The sequence below is a fragment of the Lepidochelys olivacea genome (assembly GCF_965140295.1).
Source record: "Lepidochelys olivacea isolate rLepOli2 genome assembly, chromosome: 15".
Lineage (NCBI taxonomy): Eukaryota > Metazoa > Chordata > Testudines > Cheloniidae > Lepidochelys > Lepidochelys olivacea.
Genome location: NC_140425.1, coordinates 33159391 through 33176738, shown reverse-complemented (window position 1 = coordinate 33176738; position 17348 = coordinate 33159391). Strand labels below are relative to the sequence as shown.

The 17348-nt window shown below is 57.2% G+C and overlaps 2 protein-coding genes across 4 annotated transcripts in view; one reads left to right on the top strand and one right to left on the bottom strand.

Moving 5' to 3' along the window:
• Window positions 1-17348, top strand: part of CRYBB1 (crystallin beta B1) — a 31637-nt gene that overhangs the window by 6304 nt on the left and 7985 nt on the right. The window contains exons 2-4 of one of the 3 annotated variants that reach the window (XM_084649007.1): window positions 8608-8816; window positions 12304-13264; window positions 15944-16115. In XM_084649007.1, the coding sequence (XP_084505133.1) occupies window positions 15975-16115 (141 nt within the window). In that variant the 5' untranslated portion in view covers window positions 8608-8816; window positions 12304-13264; window positions 15944-15974. Of the gene's footprint in view, window positions 1-8607; window positions 8817-12303; window positions 13265-13292; window positions 13430-14656; window positions 14686-15943; window positions 16116-17348 lie in introns of those variants that run through there. The other 2 variants (XM_084649009.1, XM_084649008.1) reach the window with 2 other exon arrangements.
• CRYBA4 (crystallin beta A4) lies at window positions 632-7838 on the bottom strand (the record flags this gene model as incomplete). The annotated part of the gene is made up of 6 exons (XM_084649410.1): window positions 7422-7838; window positions 4320-4370; window positions 2832-2950; window positions 2112-2253; window positions 1142-1284; window positions 632-779 (listed from the first exon to the last, which is right to left on the bottom strand). Exons 1-6 carry the CDS (start codon window positions 7443-7445, stop codon window positions 632-634), a joined length of 627 nt encoding a protein of 208 aa, XP_084505536.1. The 5' UTR covers window positions 7446-7838.

Genomic DNA, 17348 nt, shown 5'->3' with positions numbered 1-17348 from the left:
GCTGCAGTTTGCTGTATTTCTGGAATATCCCTTAGTCCCCATCCCCGGCCCAGGCCAGAGAAGGGCAGGCTGCCCTTCAGTGCTCTTGAGCGGTAAGCTGGCAGTGCTGGGGGCTGCCTAGGACTGGGGAAGATCCCAGAGCTAGGCCTGCCCCTGCTCTCGGGGGGACTGCGTTCTGCCTTGGGGTGCCTTGGGCCAGGGCAATACACTGTGTTGACTAGCTGGCCAGCTCTGCAGCCTTGCCCACCAGCTGCCAGCCCTCCAGGCCTGTGTGCCTGCGGCTCTGGGCTGCCTGTGTTAACGAGTCCCCAGGGGACACGCTGCTCCCTGGCCAACATGTCCGGTAGCTGGAGCAAGGGACAAAGAGCCAGTCGGGCTGCCCCACTGCATCTAGCAGTGACATTCTCCTGACATTGTCTATCCTGAAACCGGGAGGGTCTCCCTGGGCTAACGCCCTGGTTGCAATAAGCTGGACTTAGCAGCCCTGGCTGGTTAGACAAGTGTACCTTTATTGAGCTTTGCTTTGAGCACAGCTGAGTGGGCCCTGAGCCAGGGGGCCCAGCAGAAGGCAGGTAGGGGTAACACGCGGAGGGGCAGAAGGGAGTGGCAGCGGCCTGGCGGTTGGCAGCGCTCACTGCTGGATCCTCCGGATGGACTGAACCTGGGAGGTCTGCACGTGGGAGCCCAACTCCCGGAAGTGCTTGTATTCGCCCGCGTGACGGTCGCACTCCAGGATGTACTGGAAGCCCCGGTACCCAGGGAACTGGGAGCAGACCCAGCTGCGGAAGAAGCACAGGAGAAGCCATCGCCTTGGAGCCAGACCCAACCCCAGGGGAGCAGGGCGGGTGTCATGCGGACAGAGCGGTCGGGGACCCCACAGACTACAGTGCGTGGGGGGGGTCTGAACTCCTGGGGCCCTGGGCCCTCGGGGTCCTACCGATTCTCCGCAGCCATAGCATCCCACTCTGGGACCCTGCAGGGGCACTGAGTCCTGGCCTCGGGGCCTGGCAGCTACATGCCAGGGGAGTGCTGCGGCACTGCTGAGCCGGGTTGGGGGCTGGCACTTTTAGGTGGGTTTGGAGCTCAGCCATATGGCCCCTCCACCCCCGCCCCGCCCCGCCCAGCCCGGGGAGGTACTCACGCTCCAGAGTGAGCGCGGAAGGAGCTCACCGCGCTGCTCCCCCAGCCCATGGCTGGCAGCGAAGGGTAGTCGTCGCTCAGCTCCCCTTTCCGCCCCAGGAAGTTCTCCCACTCGAAGACCGTCATCTTGCTGTCCCGGTGATTCTGCAGCGAGGGGATAGAGAGATTGCAGATGGGCTGGGGACACCTCCTGATGCCCATGCTGGGCCTGCCCCCTCCACGGGGCCGCTCTGCCCCAGTGCAGCTCCCCACCCAGGAGGGCTGCTCCTGCTTCACCCAGTTGGACGAGACAGCAGAAGCGGGCCCCGGCCGCTGGGAGCCGGGGCGCAGAGCAACTCAAAGGGCACCCACAAAGGCCTCAGGGAGCTTAGGGGTGGGCAGAAGCCCAGGAATGCCAGGCCGCTCTCTGCTGCTTCGCTGCAGGGGTCTCGGGCGCACACGGGGTGACTCGCACCCGGCACTGGGGGAGGCGGGTGACTCTCACAACACCGCCTCTCTCCAGGCTGGGACCTGGTCACTGGAGTGAGATGAGCATCAGCACACGCTGCCCTGCTCCCACCGGGCATCCCAAAGAAGGGCCGGACCTGAGCTCTACCTTTGTGTCCCTTCCCGGGTCAGTCCCGCGCAGCGCCCCTCACAGACATGGAGATGGAACCAGCCCGCTGCGTGCTAACGCACACGCTGCACATTGGGGCTGCACCAGCCTCGCCCCCATGAGCCGGGTGCAGCGGGGACCCTGGCTGCCCGGCTCCGTGTGCCAAGGCCCAGGCCATGGGAGCACTGACTGGCGTCCTCAGGGGGAGCACCGGCCGCGCTGCTTCCCCTTGCAGCTGGGCAGGGCTCGTCTGGTCAGCCCGCTGCTCTGCAGGGCCAGCAAGGCCGGGCGGGATGCGTGGGGGAGCGCGGGCGGCTGGGGAGGCCAGAGGGGGGCAATCGGCCAGGCCTGCAGGCAGCTCCCCAGCCCTACTCACAGCACAGGCGATGGGGCGGAAGGAGCTCATCCTCTCCACGTGGTAGGCATGGCTGCCGCTCCAGGCCTCCCAGCGAGGGTACTCACCTCGCTCCAGAACGAACTGCTGACCCTGGAAGCCCACGTGCTCAAAGCCTGCCCACCTGTGGGGAAAGCCAGAGCCCGGGTATCCAGGGAGATCAGGGGCCGTGAGTGCTCAGGCGACTGTGTTAGCTCAGGGCTGGGGCAACAGGCTGTGGCATACCTGCCAGAGACCTCAACTGGGATGATGAGCTGTCCAGCTCTGCATCCATGCCCACCGCCTCTGTGCTGGGTCCCAGGGCCCTGCTGGTCACTCCCCAGCCCTGCCCCTGCTAGCCTGTGCGGGAGATGGGGCTCATCACTGGCAGCCTGGCACATGGCAGGTTAGCGCCCTGGCTGAAGTGAAGGTGTATGCATGTGCCCGCCGCGGGAGAGCTCCGAGGGGCTGGGCTGCTGCTCTCTGTGGCCGGTGGGATTGGGTGGCTGGAGCTGGCAGCCCCTTGGGATGTGTTTACACCACTCCGGGAAGCAGAATGATTTCTCGGGGCAAAACACCAAGCGTTTTCAGGGACCAAATGTAATGGAAATCCCCGGTTTCCCAGGATGCCCTGCGGCACGAACAGCCCCCCAGGGAGCAATGGGGCGGCAGTTTGGGAGCGGCTGTGACAGGGGAGCAGGGTAGGGCTGTCCCGGGACTCACGCGCCACTCTCAATCTTGAAGGAGCGGACTGTCTGGAAGCCACACTCCCTCACGTCATAGCACTCAGCGGTGAACTCCTTCTTCCGGCCCTGGAAGAATGCCTCATCCCACACCACCATCTGGGGGAGGACAGCTGGGGTCAGGGGGCTGCTCTGGCATCATGGAGCGACGCTCCCTGGCTCCCGGAGGGCGCCGGGGGCATCCCACAGCCCAGGGGCAGCTCGCACATTGGAGCAGCATGGGGCTGACATCCCCTTAGGCCCCACACCATGGTCCTCCCGCTGAAGCTCAGCCCCAGGCCAGGCAAAGTGCAGTGGGGGAGCGAGCAATGGGTTGTGCTGGGCAAGGGTCCAGCTGTGACCTGCCTTTAGCCAGGACCCCGCAAGCCGGGGAGTGGTTTCTACATCCAGCCAGGCTCCCTGCCCCTGTGTTTGGCCTCAGCCCCAGGGCAGGGGGGGCGGGCTGCATGAGAGCAGGGAAGGGGTTAACTCCGCTGGTGCATGAAGGGCTTGGCTGGGTCTGGGCCAGGCAGGGGGATAACGCCTTGGGCCAGACTCTGTGAGAGACGGGGCCGGGGGGCGAGTCAGGTGCTCCAGGGAGAGGGGAGGGCTGGGCTGGGCCTCCACTCCTGCCCCATCTCTGGTGCCTGCCTGCAGTGAGCCACGGCCCGTCAGACAGCGGTGCTGAGCGCCTGCAGCTCCCAGGGAATGGGACTCTCGCCCGTGCCCTCTCAGCGGCGGGAAGGGCACTGCCCTCGGCTCGCTGCCTTCCTGTGGCACTGCTGGGCCTGGCTCGCAGGCCCTGCCCCAGCCTGTCGAGCTGGGGGACTCTGCGTCGCTGGGAAGTATCCCCACGTTGCAGTCAGCAGCCTCAGGGAAGGGGCCGCCACCCTCCCCCGGTGCTCTGTGCCGGAGCCCACGCCCGGAGCGGGGTGCAGGGAGCCCAGCTCTGCACGCACAGAGCTTGGCTGCAGCAAACGGGCGGTGTAACACGCCCTCAGACTGAACCCCACTGCCCCACCAGAGCCCCTGGAGCAGCTGGGCTGCTCTGCCAGCCCCCACTGCCCACTATCGCCTGTCCTACCGAGCTGGGACGGGCCTGGTGCCCAGGGCTCTGAGACTGCAGCCACAGGGGCAAACAGGCTGTGCCGGGCAAGGGGTGATTTCTGGCCCTCTGCAGGGGCCTTCAGCAGCCTGGGGCCTGGAGAGACCCCTCCCCGCCGCACTCTCCCAGGCTTAGCAGCAGCAGGGGGACGAAGCGGGGTGTCAGACCAGACGCACCCTTTCCCTTCCCACCCCACCTAGCTGAGTCTGAGACGTGCCCTGCGCGCCGTCTCGCCATGGGACTGGCCATGGGGGGCTTTCAGCTTTACCCCCATGCAAAGAGCCCAGCGAGCGGGTCCTGTTGCCCAGGTGTCAGCATGGGTCCTAATGCCAAACCAGCTCACGGCAATGCTCCCTCCCAAGACCCCACCTCGCCCGAGCATACCTTCCAGAGGCCAGAAAACTTAGTGCAGTGTTGGCTCATTATGGCTCTGTCCTGGGGAGGAAACGAGAAGACCAGATCGTTATAATCTGCTCCACGCAAATCTGTGTTGTTGGCAATGGACCGCAGGCTGAGAAACCCTCCCCAGGGGACTGGGCTGGAGGGGCGAGGTCACCCCACTGAGCTGGTGCCTCCCTTTGCCATTGCTAACCCCTCCTCTAGCCCTTCCTTTCTGCAGCCCCCGCCATCTGGGTCTGAGCCAATGCCACAGCCCCGTGGCCAGCTTATGCCTGGATCACACCCCCCACGGGGACACGGAGAGCAGCAGGAGGCCCCAGCCTAAGGTACGGTGCTGCAGCTGGAGCCGGGCACCCTAGGGATACCTCATCACTCCCATGCTCTGCAGACACTGGTGTTTTCATAGGCGAGGGAGGGGCTCACTTGGAAGGCACATGGGTGAGATGGGGGGCTGGGATCCCCCTGCTCGGGTGGGACACAGACACGAAGCACAGATGCCTCATCCCGATCACGTGACCCCAGTGCCTGCATCTCAGATGCAGCCCAGCCCTCAGGGAGTTAACGCTCAGGCCTGCCCAGTGCTTGGCACCAGAGCCTGTTGTTAGGCCTGACACTAGTTAGGGTTTGCTGCAGCCTACAGAACAGTTGTGTGTGTCGGCTCCCTCCGGATCACTCGCCGTCCTGGCAGCTGCTAGCAGAGCAGGGGAGCAGTGGGACCGTAAGTGCCCGGGGCGGCTGGCTCTTTGCAGGGAGCCACTGGACTCGAGTAGGAGAGCAAGCAGTGCAGCTCCTAGCTGGCGCTGGGGCAGAATCGATCATCCACGGAGCCCAGCCACGCCGGCCAGCTGCTGTTGGTGCATTTTCACCACGTGCCAGGGCAGTCTGAGCTCAGACACTAGCCAGCCTCAGGGCTCTGACCTGCTGCTGCATGCAGCTCAGGACACAGCGGAGAGCACCAACCCCACAATGGCAGTGAGCAAACTGCCGCAGCTGGGAACTCGGAGCCTTCTCTGCCACCTCTTCTGTCACCGCTGGCTCTGCTCCGAGACCCCCTGCGTCAGCATCTGGTGTGTCCTGCAGGGTGCCGGGGCGGAGCTGTGTGAGCAGCAGCGGGCCTAGCGTGCTCCCGAAGGGCAGGGCTTCCATCAGCATCGCTAGATGCTGCAGCCCTGTGCCCAACTTCGACCTGACCCTCAGGGCCAGCAGGTTCCTCTGGCCGGATGCCCTGCTCCAGGACAGAATCCTTGGGCCCCGTCAGCCAACTGCTGCTCCTGCCCAGTCGGACAGTCCTGCTCAGCCTCCCTGGAGAATCCCTGTCCCTTTGGGTGCCCACACGCCCTTCCAGCTCCAAGTCAAAGAGCATCTTGCAGTGAACGCTGGCCAATGGAGGCTGCTCCCTGCACTTACCTGGTGAGGAGCGGCTGGACTCCCGGGGAGGTGACCTGGCCAGCAGTGGCTCTGGCTGGGTTTTTATAACCTCCAGATAGAGACAGAGACAGGCAGAGCATTACAGAACCCCCTTGCTCAGCACATGGCGGGGAGGGACCTGGGGCAGAACAAAGCCTCTTCTGCAGAGCAGCTAATGCACGCACAGCCAGCAGTGCCAAGCTCCCTGCTCAGCCAGACCCCCAGTGCAGCGGAGACTGCCTTGGGCTCATCCCTGAGGGAGTCACCCTCCTTCCAGATGGCAAACAGCAGCTCTCCCTTGAGCTGCCTTCCTGGAGAACCACCTCTGGCCCCGCTCACCCCTCGGTGGCTGCTTTGCTGCCCCATCCAATGCGGGAGAGCATCTCTCCGATGGGGCTGCCAGCCAGTGCCAGCAGCCACCCCTGGCTGAGTCCGTGGGTGGGTGAGTGGGGGCGGGCAGCTGTGAGCGAGACCCTGAGCTTGTCTCTAGCACCCTGCCCAGCACTTGCTGGGCCTGGGATCTTGCTCTGAAACGTCTTCTGGGTGACAGGACTGGCAGCGTGGGCCCGCACACGCTGGCAGAGAGGTGCCTGGCTCTCTACGCTTGTACTGGTCTCCCTCGGGGTCTGCCTCAGTGGGACTCGCTGAGCAGAGCAGGGCTGCAGGCCTAGAGGTCCAGGCTAAGGAGGCGGTGAAGCCATGGGGCTTGCCCTGGAGGAAGAGGCAGACCCCCAGGGGGTCTGCCCCATTGACGGTGGCCTCTCAGAGGCTGTTCCAAATCTGGGGCTGCGGCATCGGCCCTGTGGAGCCGTGACTCTGTCCTCACCCCTGGGTGGTGCGGCACAGCAGGAGGTGGGGAAGGGATCATAACTCCTGAGTCAGGCCAGGGGGGTCTGACCCTCCCCCTACCAGAACCACCACACGGTGTGGTGTGGTGAGCCAGCTCGGCACAGCAGAGGCCCGTGGCTATGTCCTCCTAGCCCCGGAAGAGCAGGTACCGGGAGGCAGCCCCAGCAGCACGCAGCCGAGGGCCAGAGCCCGAGGCTGCTGCTCGTTCTGCGTGTGCACCTGTGACACCCGGCTTTACAGCAGCTGCTCCCACGACGCTCGGGGGGCACTTGCAGGGAGCACGGTGCCATGGAATGGGCGTGACCTGCCTGACTCCTGGCTGTGCCCCACCACACTATCATGTGTGTAACCCTTCTGCCCGTCAGAGTTGGCAGCAACAAGGGCCGGGTTCAATATCTAGGGGTTCCATTCCAATAACACAATGCAAACCGGCTCGAGCCCCCACCCAGTGACCTGGGACAAATATATACCACCCCCGCTGGGCGCCTCCAAGAGGCAATACTTCCCCTCTCGCAAGCACATAGTCTGAGTGTAGCAAAAGTCTTTTAATAACAGAGAGAAACAATGTGGCATTATGTTGGGGAAACACCACCAACAGGATTCATAACACAACCCATGAGCAAAAAACAACCCCACCCCAGGCAAATTGGGGCATGCCCTTTTCCCTTTGGTTCTTGAGTCCAGCAACCCCAAATCACCCAAAGTCCCAAAAGTCTAATGCCCCAAAAGTCTCTGTCCCTGGTCAGGGCAGCCCCAGAGTTCGAAAGTTTATCGGCGGAGCTTTACCTCCCAACCTGGGTGGAAATGGGACGGGGGTAAGAGGCACCTTACGTGATCTGAAGCTGACCGCCCCATAGCGGCGCTCCGCTCCGCTCCGCCAGCCGCCCCACGAACTCCTTCGCTCAGCTGCGCTCCGCTCCGCCAGCCGCCCCACGAACTCCTTCGCTCAGCTGTGCTCCGCTCCGCCAGCCGCCCCACAAACTCCTTTGCTCAGCTGCGCTCCGCTAGCGGCCCCACGAACTCCTCCACAATATATCTTCAGGCTCCCCCACTACTTAACACAACACTCAGTGATTTCAGCTCTTAGGTGAATTCAGCTTATAGTAGGGGAGCCCCAGTGCTGGGGCACTGTCAGCCCAAAGTGAGCTCAGCAGCCTATAACTAGACTTCTAATGAAATCAAAATTAGCTCTGATATTCCACAGTGGAGAGAGGAGGAAGTGCAATCAGCATGTAAGGCCCTCACCAAGGGGCCTATGCCACCAAGTATTAATACTTGTCCCCAGCCTCTCTCCATTCACACAGTTTTGGAACCCATGACCCTTGCCTAGCGAGTGCTACTTAGTTGATGGTGAATCCCTCCATCATAACAAAAGGCCACGTACAGTTCCAAGCACAGTTCCCATAATCAGGGTAATAACAATTTATTCTTCCTGCCCCAATAACAGAGACACTGGGGATCCCACAGCAGCCAAAGTGACCATTTGGGCAGCTATGGTCTCATTCTAGGCGTGGTGGGTGTGCCTATGCAAATGAGATCAGCCCCTGAAGTTCTTTTCCACAACTTGCCACACCTCACCACCAGATGTCAGGGTGGAGCTCATCCTGACACTGCTTACATGTGCATTGGTACCCCCGGGAGTGAGGCTAGCTGCCCCTCAGCGGGGAGGTGACGCACATATCCAAGAGGGCTGCATTCACACAGCCTGGCTGTGGTGCAGCCAGGGCCCTGGGAGAGGATGGGAAGGGAAAGCATGGTTACAGGAACAAGTAAATCAGGTGGATGCACATTGTGGGTCAACTTGGGATGGGAGCAGCCGGTTTGCTCAGCAGGGCCCTGTGTACTGCTCCCCTTTGTGCTCCATCAGGATGGCGGGTGGGTCTGGCTCGCAGGGCCTGGGGCAAGTCCTTCTTCAGGTTTGGATTGTGTGGGGTTCAAACAAGTGCCGATATTTAACGCGAGCCTCAGGTTAAGCTGTGCAGTATGTAGCATTGTAACGGTGGGCCTTTCTTTTCAGTGCACCAGCGCTCCCTCCTGGTGAGGGTAGAGCTGAGCTGAGATAAGCAGCGAGATTTGAAACACAAGGTCACTTGCTAGGCGAACTCGAGAGCCATGAACAGAAGCAGCTAACAGGAGCGTTTCAAAGAGAGGTTGGAGAGGGAGCGGTCTTTCTCTAGGTCCAACTCTACATGTGGTATCAAGATGGCCAGTGAAGGATCAGTAGAGGTGAGCTGCATCAGATGTGCCATGTTCTCTTTCCTTCCTGAAGCCAGCAGGAACTTCCAGTGTATGAAGTACATGTTGATGGCTGTGCTGGAAGAAAACATCCTTGGAATTGCTAAACCATATACATGACAATTTCCTAACTCAAAATGTGTTTCATCCAACACTGAGGAATTCTATATTAGTCCGTGTCTTGACACATAAAGAGGAACTGATCACAGAACTAAAAGTTAGTGGTTGATTAGGTGCAAATAATCATGACTTAATTACATTTGTGATGTGCAAACAGAATAAAGTCCAAACCAGTAATGTATGTATTTGGGGCTTTAAAGGAGCCATGTTCACAAAGCTGAAAACTATTATGGGTCAAATCAGTTGGGAGAGAGAATTTAAACAGACAAATATAACTGATAGTTGGGAACTGTATAAGAACATTTTACTAGATGCCGAAAAAGCCACAATCCCACAGTTAAGAAAGAAGATCACACTGATCAAAAAAGCAGCCTAGTTTAGAGGAGGAGTGAAAGCAGCTCTAGAAAATATAGAAACAACATATAACAAATGGAAAAAGGGAAAGTTGATAGGAAAGAATATAAAGTAGATGTTAGAAAATGTAGAAAATCTTTAAGGGAAGCTAAAGAAGACAAATAAAAATCAGTGGCCAGCAGGGTTAAGGACAATGAGAAGGTTTTCAGTATATTAGGAACAAAAAGAATCCTAAAATAATATTGGTCCATTACTAGTTGGAAATGGTAGAATTGTCACTAATAATGCAGAAAAGGCTGAAGTGTTCAATACCTATTTTTGCGCCTTATTTGGGAAAAAGTCAGATGATGTAATCATACCATATGATGATTAAATACTTTCCACTCCAACAGGAAGCAAGAAGGATGTTAAGTAGAAGCTATTAACGTTAGACATTTTAAAATCAGCAGGTCCAGATAACTTGCATCCAAGAGTTTTTAAAGAGCTGGCTAAAGAGCTCTCTGGACCATTAATGTTGCTTTTTCATAAGTCTTGGAACACGAGGGAAGTTCCAGAAGACTAGAAGAAAGCTAATGTTGTGACAGTATTTAAAAAGGGTAAATGAAATGATGCAGGTAGTCATAGGCTGCCAGCCTGACATAGATCCTGAGCGAAAGAATGGAACATCTGATAAAGGAGTTGAGTAATAAAGAATTAAAGGAGAGTAGTATAATTAATGCCAGGTGTGAAGAATATGGGAGATTTCTGCATTATTTTAATTAAATAATGTGTGTGACTCCATTTACCTGTTTAATCTTGTGCTGCTTGTTAGTGAAAGGGGTTAACTTCTTTCCAAAGTCACTCACTGGAAGTGGGGAATAGGTGATCAGTAGACTGATGAGTGTGTCACATAGCCATGTCTGGGCTGGAGGAGTGGACTATCAAGACTCATAGCCATTTGAAAAGCTCTAACTGAGCAGTACAATGGCTGTGCTAAAGAAGGTGACCAAACCAAGAAAACTGGTTCTGCCAAAAGAAAAGGAGTACTAGTGGCACCTTAGAGACTAACCAATTTATTTGAGCACAAGCTTTCGTGAGCTACAGCTCACTTCATCGGATGCATTCAGTGGAAAATACAGTGAGGAGATTTATATACACACAGAACATGAAAAAATGGATGTTATCATACACACTGTAAAGAGAGTGATCACTTAAGATGAGCTATTACCAGCAGGAGAGCGGGGGGGGGGGAGGCGGGGGAGGAGAAAACCTTTTGTAGTGATAATCAAGGTGGGCCATTTCCAGCAGTTAACAGGAACTTCCGAGGAGCGGGGTGGGGGTGGGGGGTGTGTGTGTGTGGAAATAAACATGGGGAAATAGTTTTACTTTGTGTAATGACCCATCCATTCCCAGTCTCTATTCAAGCCTAAATTAATTGTATCCAGTTTGCAAATTAATTCCAATTCAGCAGTCTCTCGTTGGAGTCTGTTTTTGAAGTCTTTTTGTTTTAATATTGTGACCTTTAGGTCTGAGATCGAGTGACCAGAGAGATTGAAGTGTTCTCCGACTGGTTTATGAATGTTATAATTCTTGACATCTGATTTGTGTCCATTTATTCTTTTACGTAGAGACTGTCCAGTTTGAACAGTGTACATGGCAGAGGGGCATTGCTGGCAATTGATGGCATATATCACATTGGTAGATGTGCAGGTGAACGAGCTTCTGATAGCGTGGCTGATGTGATTAGGCCCTGTGATGGTGTCCCCTGAATAGATATGTGGACACAGTTGGCAACGGGCTTTGTTGAAAGGATAAGTTCCTGGGTTAGTGGTTCTGTTGTGTGGTGTGTGGTTGCTGGTGAGTATTTACTTCAGGTTGGGGGGATGTCTGTAGGCAACGACTGGCCTGTCTCCCAAGATTTGTGAGAGTGATGGGTCGTCCCTCAGGATAGGTTGTAGATCCTTGATGATGCGTTGGAGAGGTTTTAGTTGGGGGCTGAAGGTGACGGCTAGTGGCGTTCTGTTATTATCTTTGTTGGGCCTGTCCTGTAGTAGTGACTTCTGGGTACTCTTCTGGCTCTGTCAATTTGTTTCTTCACTTCAGCAGGTGGGTATTGTAGTTGTTAAGAACGCTTGATAGAGATCTTGTAGGCGTTTGTCTCTGTCGGAGGGGTTGGAGCAAATGCGGTTGTATCGTAGAGCTTGGCTGTAGACAATGGATCGTGTAGTGTGGTCAGGGTGAAAGCTGGAGGCATGTAGGTAGGAATAGCGGTCAGTAGGTTTCCAGTATAGGGTGGTGTTTATGTGACCATCGTTTATTAGCACCGTAGTGTCCAGGAAGTGGATCTCTTGTGTGGACTGGTCCAGGCTGAGGTTGATGTTGGGATGGAAATTGTTAAAATCATTTTCTTCCTCCCCACCCCCCGCTCTCCTGCTGGTAATAGCTCATCTTAAGTGATCACTCTCCTTACAGTATGTATGATAACACCCATTTTTTCATGTTCTGTGTGTATATAAATCTCCTCACTGTATTTTCCACTGAATGCATCCGATGAAGTGAGCTGTAGCTCACGAAAGCTCATGCTCAAATAAATTGGTTAGTCTCTAAGGTGCCACTAGTACTCCTTTTCTTTTTGCGAATACAGACTAACAAGGCTGCTACTCTGAAAGCTGGTTCTGCCAAGTGAGCTAGTAACCAGGCAACAGGTCACCTGGTGTGGGACTTTGATCACCTTTGATTGGGGTCTGGATGTTACAAAAGGAAAGGCTATTTGGGAGAGTGGAAGGATGCTGACTGCAGGGGTCAGAGAGAGACTTTAAGACTGGAAGAGAAGCCATGAGCTATGAGGGGCTCACTAGACGACTCTGACCAAATCCCCCAAACCACTCAGGAATAGTGAGGAAATTGAGACAAGGAAGGGCGTGTAGGTGTGTCATTCTCTGGATCTGTGTATCTCTTCTGCAAAGGGAAAGAAAAGGGTGAATGTGTTGGAAATATTTGTAAAGCCTTTGTCTGTTCGTTTCAGCTATCACATGTCCCTGAGGCGGTGAACGGTGTGACCCAGGGTGCCACAGGGCTGGAGCTCTGGAAAGGGAGATGTGCACGCAGCTGGGGTGTCTGAGGGAGATGGTGCTAATCTCAGAGGCTACGCAGGTGGACTGCAGGCTCTCAGTACTCAGAAGGGGGTGCCGGAAGGAGGATCTGCACCCGAGAGCGTGCCTGGAGACCCAGAGGCAGAGGCCAGACCTGGGCCCTGGAAGCTGAGAGCACACGAATCCATTGTGGTGGTGCCAAGGATCTGACACCATTCATCATGAGTCTGTGGGAAAGAGCTCTTGTCAAACTAACAGGACATCTTTTTTTGATGAGATCATAAACTGAGCAGGGGCCTTGGGTGCTCACGTGGCCTGGGGAGGAGGACGCAGGGAGGTGGGAGCAGGGGTCTGGAGGGCTGAGAAGGGCTGGTGGGTCCCCAAAAGAGACAAAATGTTGTCGATAGGTTGCCTTAGCAAAAGGCTTGGGAACCACTGATCGAGCAGATAAAGGTCTCACATGAGTCAGTGTCGGAAGCTGAAGCTAGATAAATTCAACTGCAAATTTTGAACCATGAGGATAATTAACCCTTGCAACAGCTTCTCAGAGGGTTCTCCATCACTGGCCATTTTTAAATCGAGGGATCAGATGTTCTTCTGATAGATCTGCTCTAGTTCAACCACAGCGGATGTGAACCAGGAATTAATTCAGGCAAGTTCTATGGCCTGTGTTATACAGGAGGCCAAACTAGATGATTATGAAGGGGCCGTCTGGCTTTCTGAAATGGCCTTTAATGTGGAAAAGGCCCACAGGCCTGGCCCAAGCACTCGTGACCAGGAATCAGGCCGAGAAGGTGCTTTCAGTACTAGCAGGAGAAAGGAAATTTCCAGCATGACAAAGGGGTCGATCGCTCAGCAGGTGGTGATGGACAGACCCTTGTCACTGACATCCAGGTATGAAGAACAGGGCCCCAGCAGACATTGCCAGGACTGAAAGGATCGTGTTGTCTGGTTATGAGGGATGAAGGACAGCCTAGCTGATAGATCTCTGAACTCAGGACCCCTACGTTTGATTTCTTTCTCAGCGACAGGCTTCCTGTGTGACCTTGGACAGGCCAGGTAGTCTCCCTGGGCCTCCATTTCCATCGGTATCTTAGGGATAACAGCCCTGCCCTGGCGCACAGGGTGTGGGGAGGGTAATATCGCTCGATGCTGTGAGGGGCTCGAGCACTACAGGGACTGGAGGGCGTAAGTACCCCGTTCTCCCAGCTGGACCTTGGCCGCAGCCTGCGAGGCCATGGATAGAGAGGAAAGCAAACAAAGGTTGGGCTGTCGGGATTTGTCCAGTTGGAGCGGTCCCGGGGCTGGTGTGGCGGTGGGAGTGGAGCCCCGGCCCACCTGTTCAGTGAGAGAGAGGCACAGGCTGAGCCTGCAAAGGGGTGCAATGTGCCCCCCAGGAGGGGGTTTCAGGGCCTCTCCCCAACCCATCAGTGCCCCATATCCAATTGTCCCTCCCCATGGGAGGCCCCTGGCTCCCACACAGAGGCCCGTGGCCCAGCATGTGCCAAGTCCAGCCTGGCTATTGCATTGTGAAGGTGGCAGGGAGGGGTTTCTGGGAGGGCTGGTTACTGGAGGGGTGATGGGCAATGGGGGGTGCATCCCCAAGCACACCAAGCAGGGGCTGGGAGAGCCCTAGGAGGTTCCTTAGGGGAGTGGCTGACTCACAGGCTGCCCCAGGCCCCACACCGCCCACTCTCTGACCATCCCCGAATGAGGTTAACCCTCTGAGCGAGGGGGCTGGAGGATTCCTGCAGGGCCATCAGCCCTAGATTGGCCCAGCCAGGGTCCTCCTGCTCCAGGCCCACCTGCGCATCTGCCCTGCAATGGAGCTGTGGCCATTTGGGCCCTGGAGCAGCCCGGGCCTGGGAGGGAGGGCAGCAGGCCCTGGGGACCCATGCCTCTCAGAGGAGCCTAGAGCAGCAGGCCAAGCTTTTAGGGGGCCTGGGAGGAGGCAGAGATGTGGGGTCTGGGTCTGGGCACAGCTCTGCATGTGCCCTGGCTGGGTGTCTGCACTCCCAGCAGCCAGGCTCCATGTGGGGTGGGAAAGCAGCCCTGTCAGGCCTTTCTGTTGTGCCCCGGGCTCACAATGGAAAGTGCTGGGTTCAGCGGCTCTGCATGGGCCTGACAGAGGTTTCCAGCTCATTGACCACATTGCAAGATGTGATGACTGCGAGCATCAGGGCAGACACTGATGAGCTCGCACTTCCATTGTGCGCCGGCCCGGGGCTCTGTCCTTGCCAGGCTATAAAGTGGGGGCTTCACTGGACCCCAAAACACATTCCTGCTCATTCCACCAAGAAGCAGCAGCTGCCCAGGTAAGAAGACAAAGTACCCTAGGCAAACAGCTGGCAGGGCAGAGGGCCTGGCCCAGGGCGCAGGGACAGACCCTGGCCAAGGGATGGCAGGGCAGAGAGCCCACCCCGGAGCAGGGACAGACTATGGCAAAGGGCTGGCAGGGCAGAGGGCCTGGCCCAGGGAGCAGGGACAGACCCTGGCCAAGGGATGGCAGGGCCAGTTTCTCAGTGAGACAGAGGGATTGAGAGTGGTATCACATCTTCGCTGAGCAGCCATGGCACGGGCCCACGCTCACACCCCCATGCCTGCAGACTCCAAGTTCTCTAAACGAGACAGGAGTTGCGTGTGGAGACTGATGGGGGAGAAAGCGTGGCAGAGCTGTCTGACTAGTCAGGTGGGAACAGAGGTGGGAGCAGGTGTCTCCAGGTCCTGGACACATCTGGGCAGATGTGCACTTTGCCAGGTGTTCCGAGCACGTGCTGGGGAGGGTCAGTGGAGGCAGACGTGCCCCCTCCCCTTGCTGTGACTACTAGAGCAGGGGCTGTGGGTCGTAGGGCATGGTGCCCTTGGCCGTATCATGGCGTGCCCCACTGGCGAGGTGCCAGGAGCTGTGCCCCATTCTCCCCACAAATCCACCATGGGCCACGCTCCATCTGTGCAGCACACTCACAATTCCCAGACAGGTTGTGGCGGCTATTGGAAATTCAACTGCAATTAGCTCCCTATGTCCTTGGGATCTTTCTGCTCTCTGACTGGCTGCCCCTAACGATTAGGTTCCGGATTCCTGGGTTGTCTTTGTGCTGAGCATTTGCCCTGCCCCAGCACACCCTTCAGACTGCATTCCCACAAGCGCTGGCCCCTGGCAGGAGACCCCCGCTCCGGGCTATATGCAGACAGTGACCCCAAAGGGGCCTGGGCAGGGCATGGGAATCCATTATCTCAACACCCACCCAGCTCCAGTTATTCCCTGCCAGCCAACTGCAAAAGCAGCAAACAGCTAAAGAGGGGCAAGGAGGCAGTGTGGGCCTGGGGTTGCATAGCCGCCAGCGCAAGGCACCCACCCCGCCCCTGAGGGCAGGGGGGCTGAGGCAGTCAAAGGGGATGACAGCAATCCATTGGGTGTGAAGGACCATTGATGGCTCTCTGGGCTAGCTGCAAGCTGACTGTGCAGTGGACAGAGCAGCCCAAGGGAGGAGAGAACAACCCTCTGCTGGGGCCTCGGGCTGGGGGTTGTTTTTGTGACATACGCACTAACCTGCAAATGATGTCTCCTTTCAGTGCCCCTCTTTGACCTGAGCTGACCACAGCAATGTCGGAGACCATGAGAACTGTTGCTGCCAGCCAGGCTGCTGATGACAAGGAACAGGGAGCCCTGGCCCCAGCCCCCTCTCCAGACCACACTCCTGCTTCAAACACTAAGGCTGAGCAGCCTTCCAGGAAAGCTTTCAGGGTAAGCCCCCTGGGATGACCAGCCCATGGTCGGTGCGGTGGGGCAGGTACAAGACAGCCTCTGGCCCCAGGCAGTAGGGAAGCATCTCAGTAGCAAGGTGCCATGGACGGCTGGGGAATGTGTCAGGCTAAAGAGCAAGGTCTTCGCTCTGGAGCATCAGGCCTGGGCCCCAGTTGCCCAGGCCTCTGGACCCCACTAGGACAGGACTTCTCCTCTCAGGGGGCAGTGCAGTTCCCCTGAGCAGGCCCTGGCAAGCGGGCTCTCTGCACTGTCCCTTGCCTTGCATTTGCAGCCAAATCCTCCTCAGAGCAGCCCATAAACGATTACGTGGATTCCCACCAGGCCTTCTGTGAAGCACCAAATCCCAGCAAATAGGTGTCCAGAACACCCGCAGAGGAGCGGCCGTGTGGGAATCACAGAAGTTAGAGAAGGGGAGAAGCCATGAGTTCCCTCCTTCTCTGCCCCAGGGGCAGAGGCAGAATCAGCCCATCCAGCCTGTCTTGTAGTGCTTTTGCCATCTCTCCCTAGAGGCTGAATAGTGGCCTGCATAGGGAATGGTTCCGGCTGCTCTGCCCCAAGTCGTGGTCTTGGGGTCTGATGCTTCGCACCACTCTCTCCTGCTCCTGCTGCTAGAAAAATACAAGACAGGGGCTTAGGAGCAGGGCAGAAGTTCTCAAGCTGGTGCTGGGGGCTGTGAGCTGCAGCTGCTCTTCCCCAGCTCCAGAAGGGGCTGGCTGGTGTCTAAACCACCTGGCACTCTGGCCCTAGGATCCTTTCCTGGAAGGGCCGATGGCAGTGGTGTGCTCTGAAAGAACCTGAGCTGTGCTGACTCCATGGGAGGAATGGGGAGGAAAACCGTCCTTGCCGGTCCACTCCCGCCACCTCCAGACAGCAAAGGCCACAGCTTTAGGTGCAGCTTCTGATTTTGCAGTTGCAAAATCCACGCTGTGAAAGTGAGGGACCTTACAGAATTGCCCTTTTCCCTGGCCTGGGTATGTCATTGCGTAGCTCAGCCCCAGTCCCCACTCTGTGGCTGTGCCATGCACCCCCTTCAGGGGCATTAACACAGGGACACGCCGTGTTTCAGGTGCAAAGCTAGAGTCTGGTTTGAGGCCATTTGCAAACTGGCTGCCAGCCTGGCACAAAGAGCAGGGAGCTCTAACTGGGAGCTAACTGGGAGCCCGTCACAGAACTACTGGAGCCCGGTCCCAGGGCATTGGGTCAGAGTGAGCT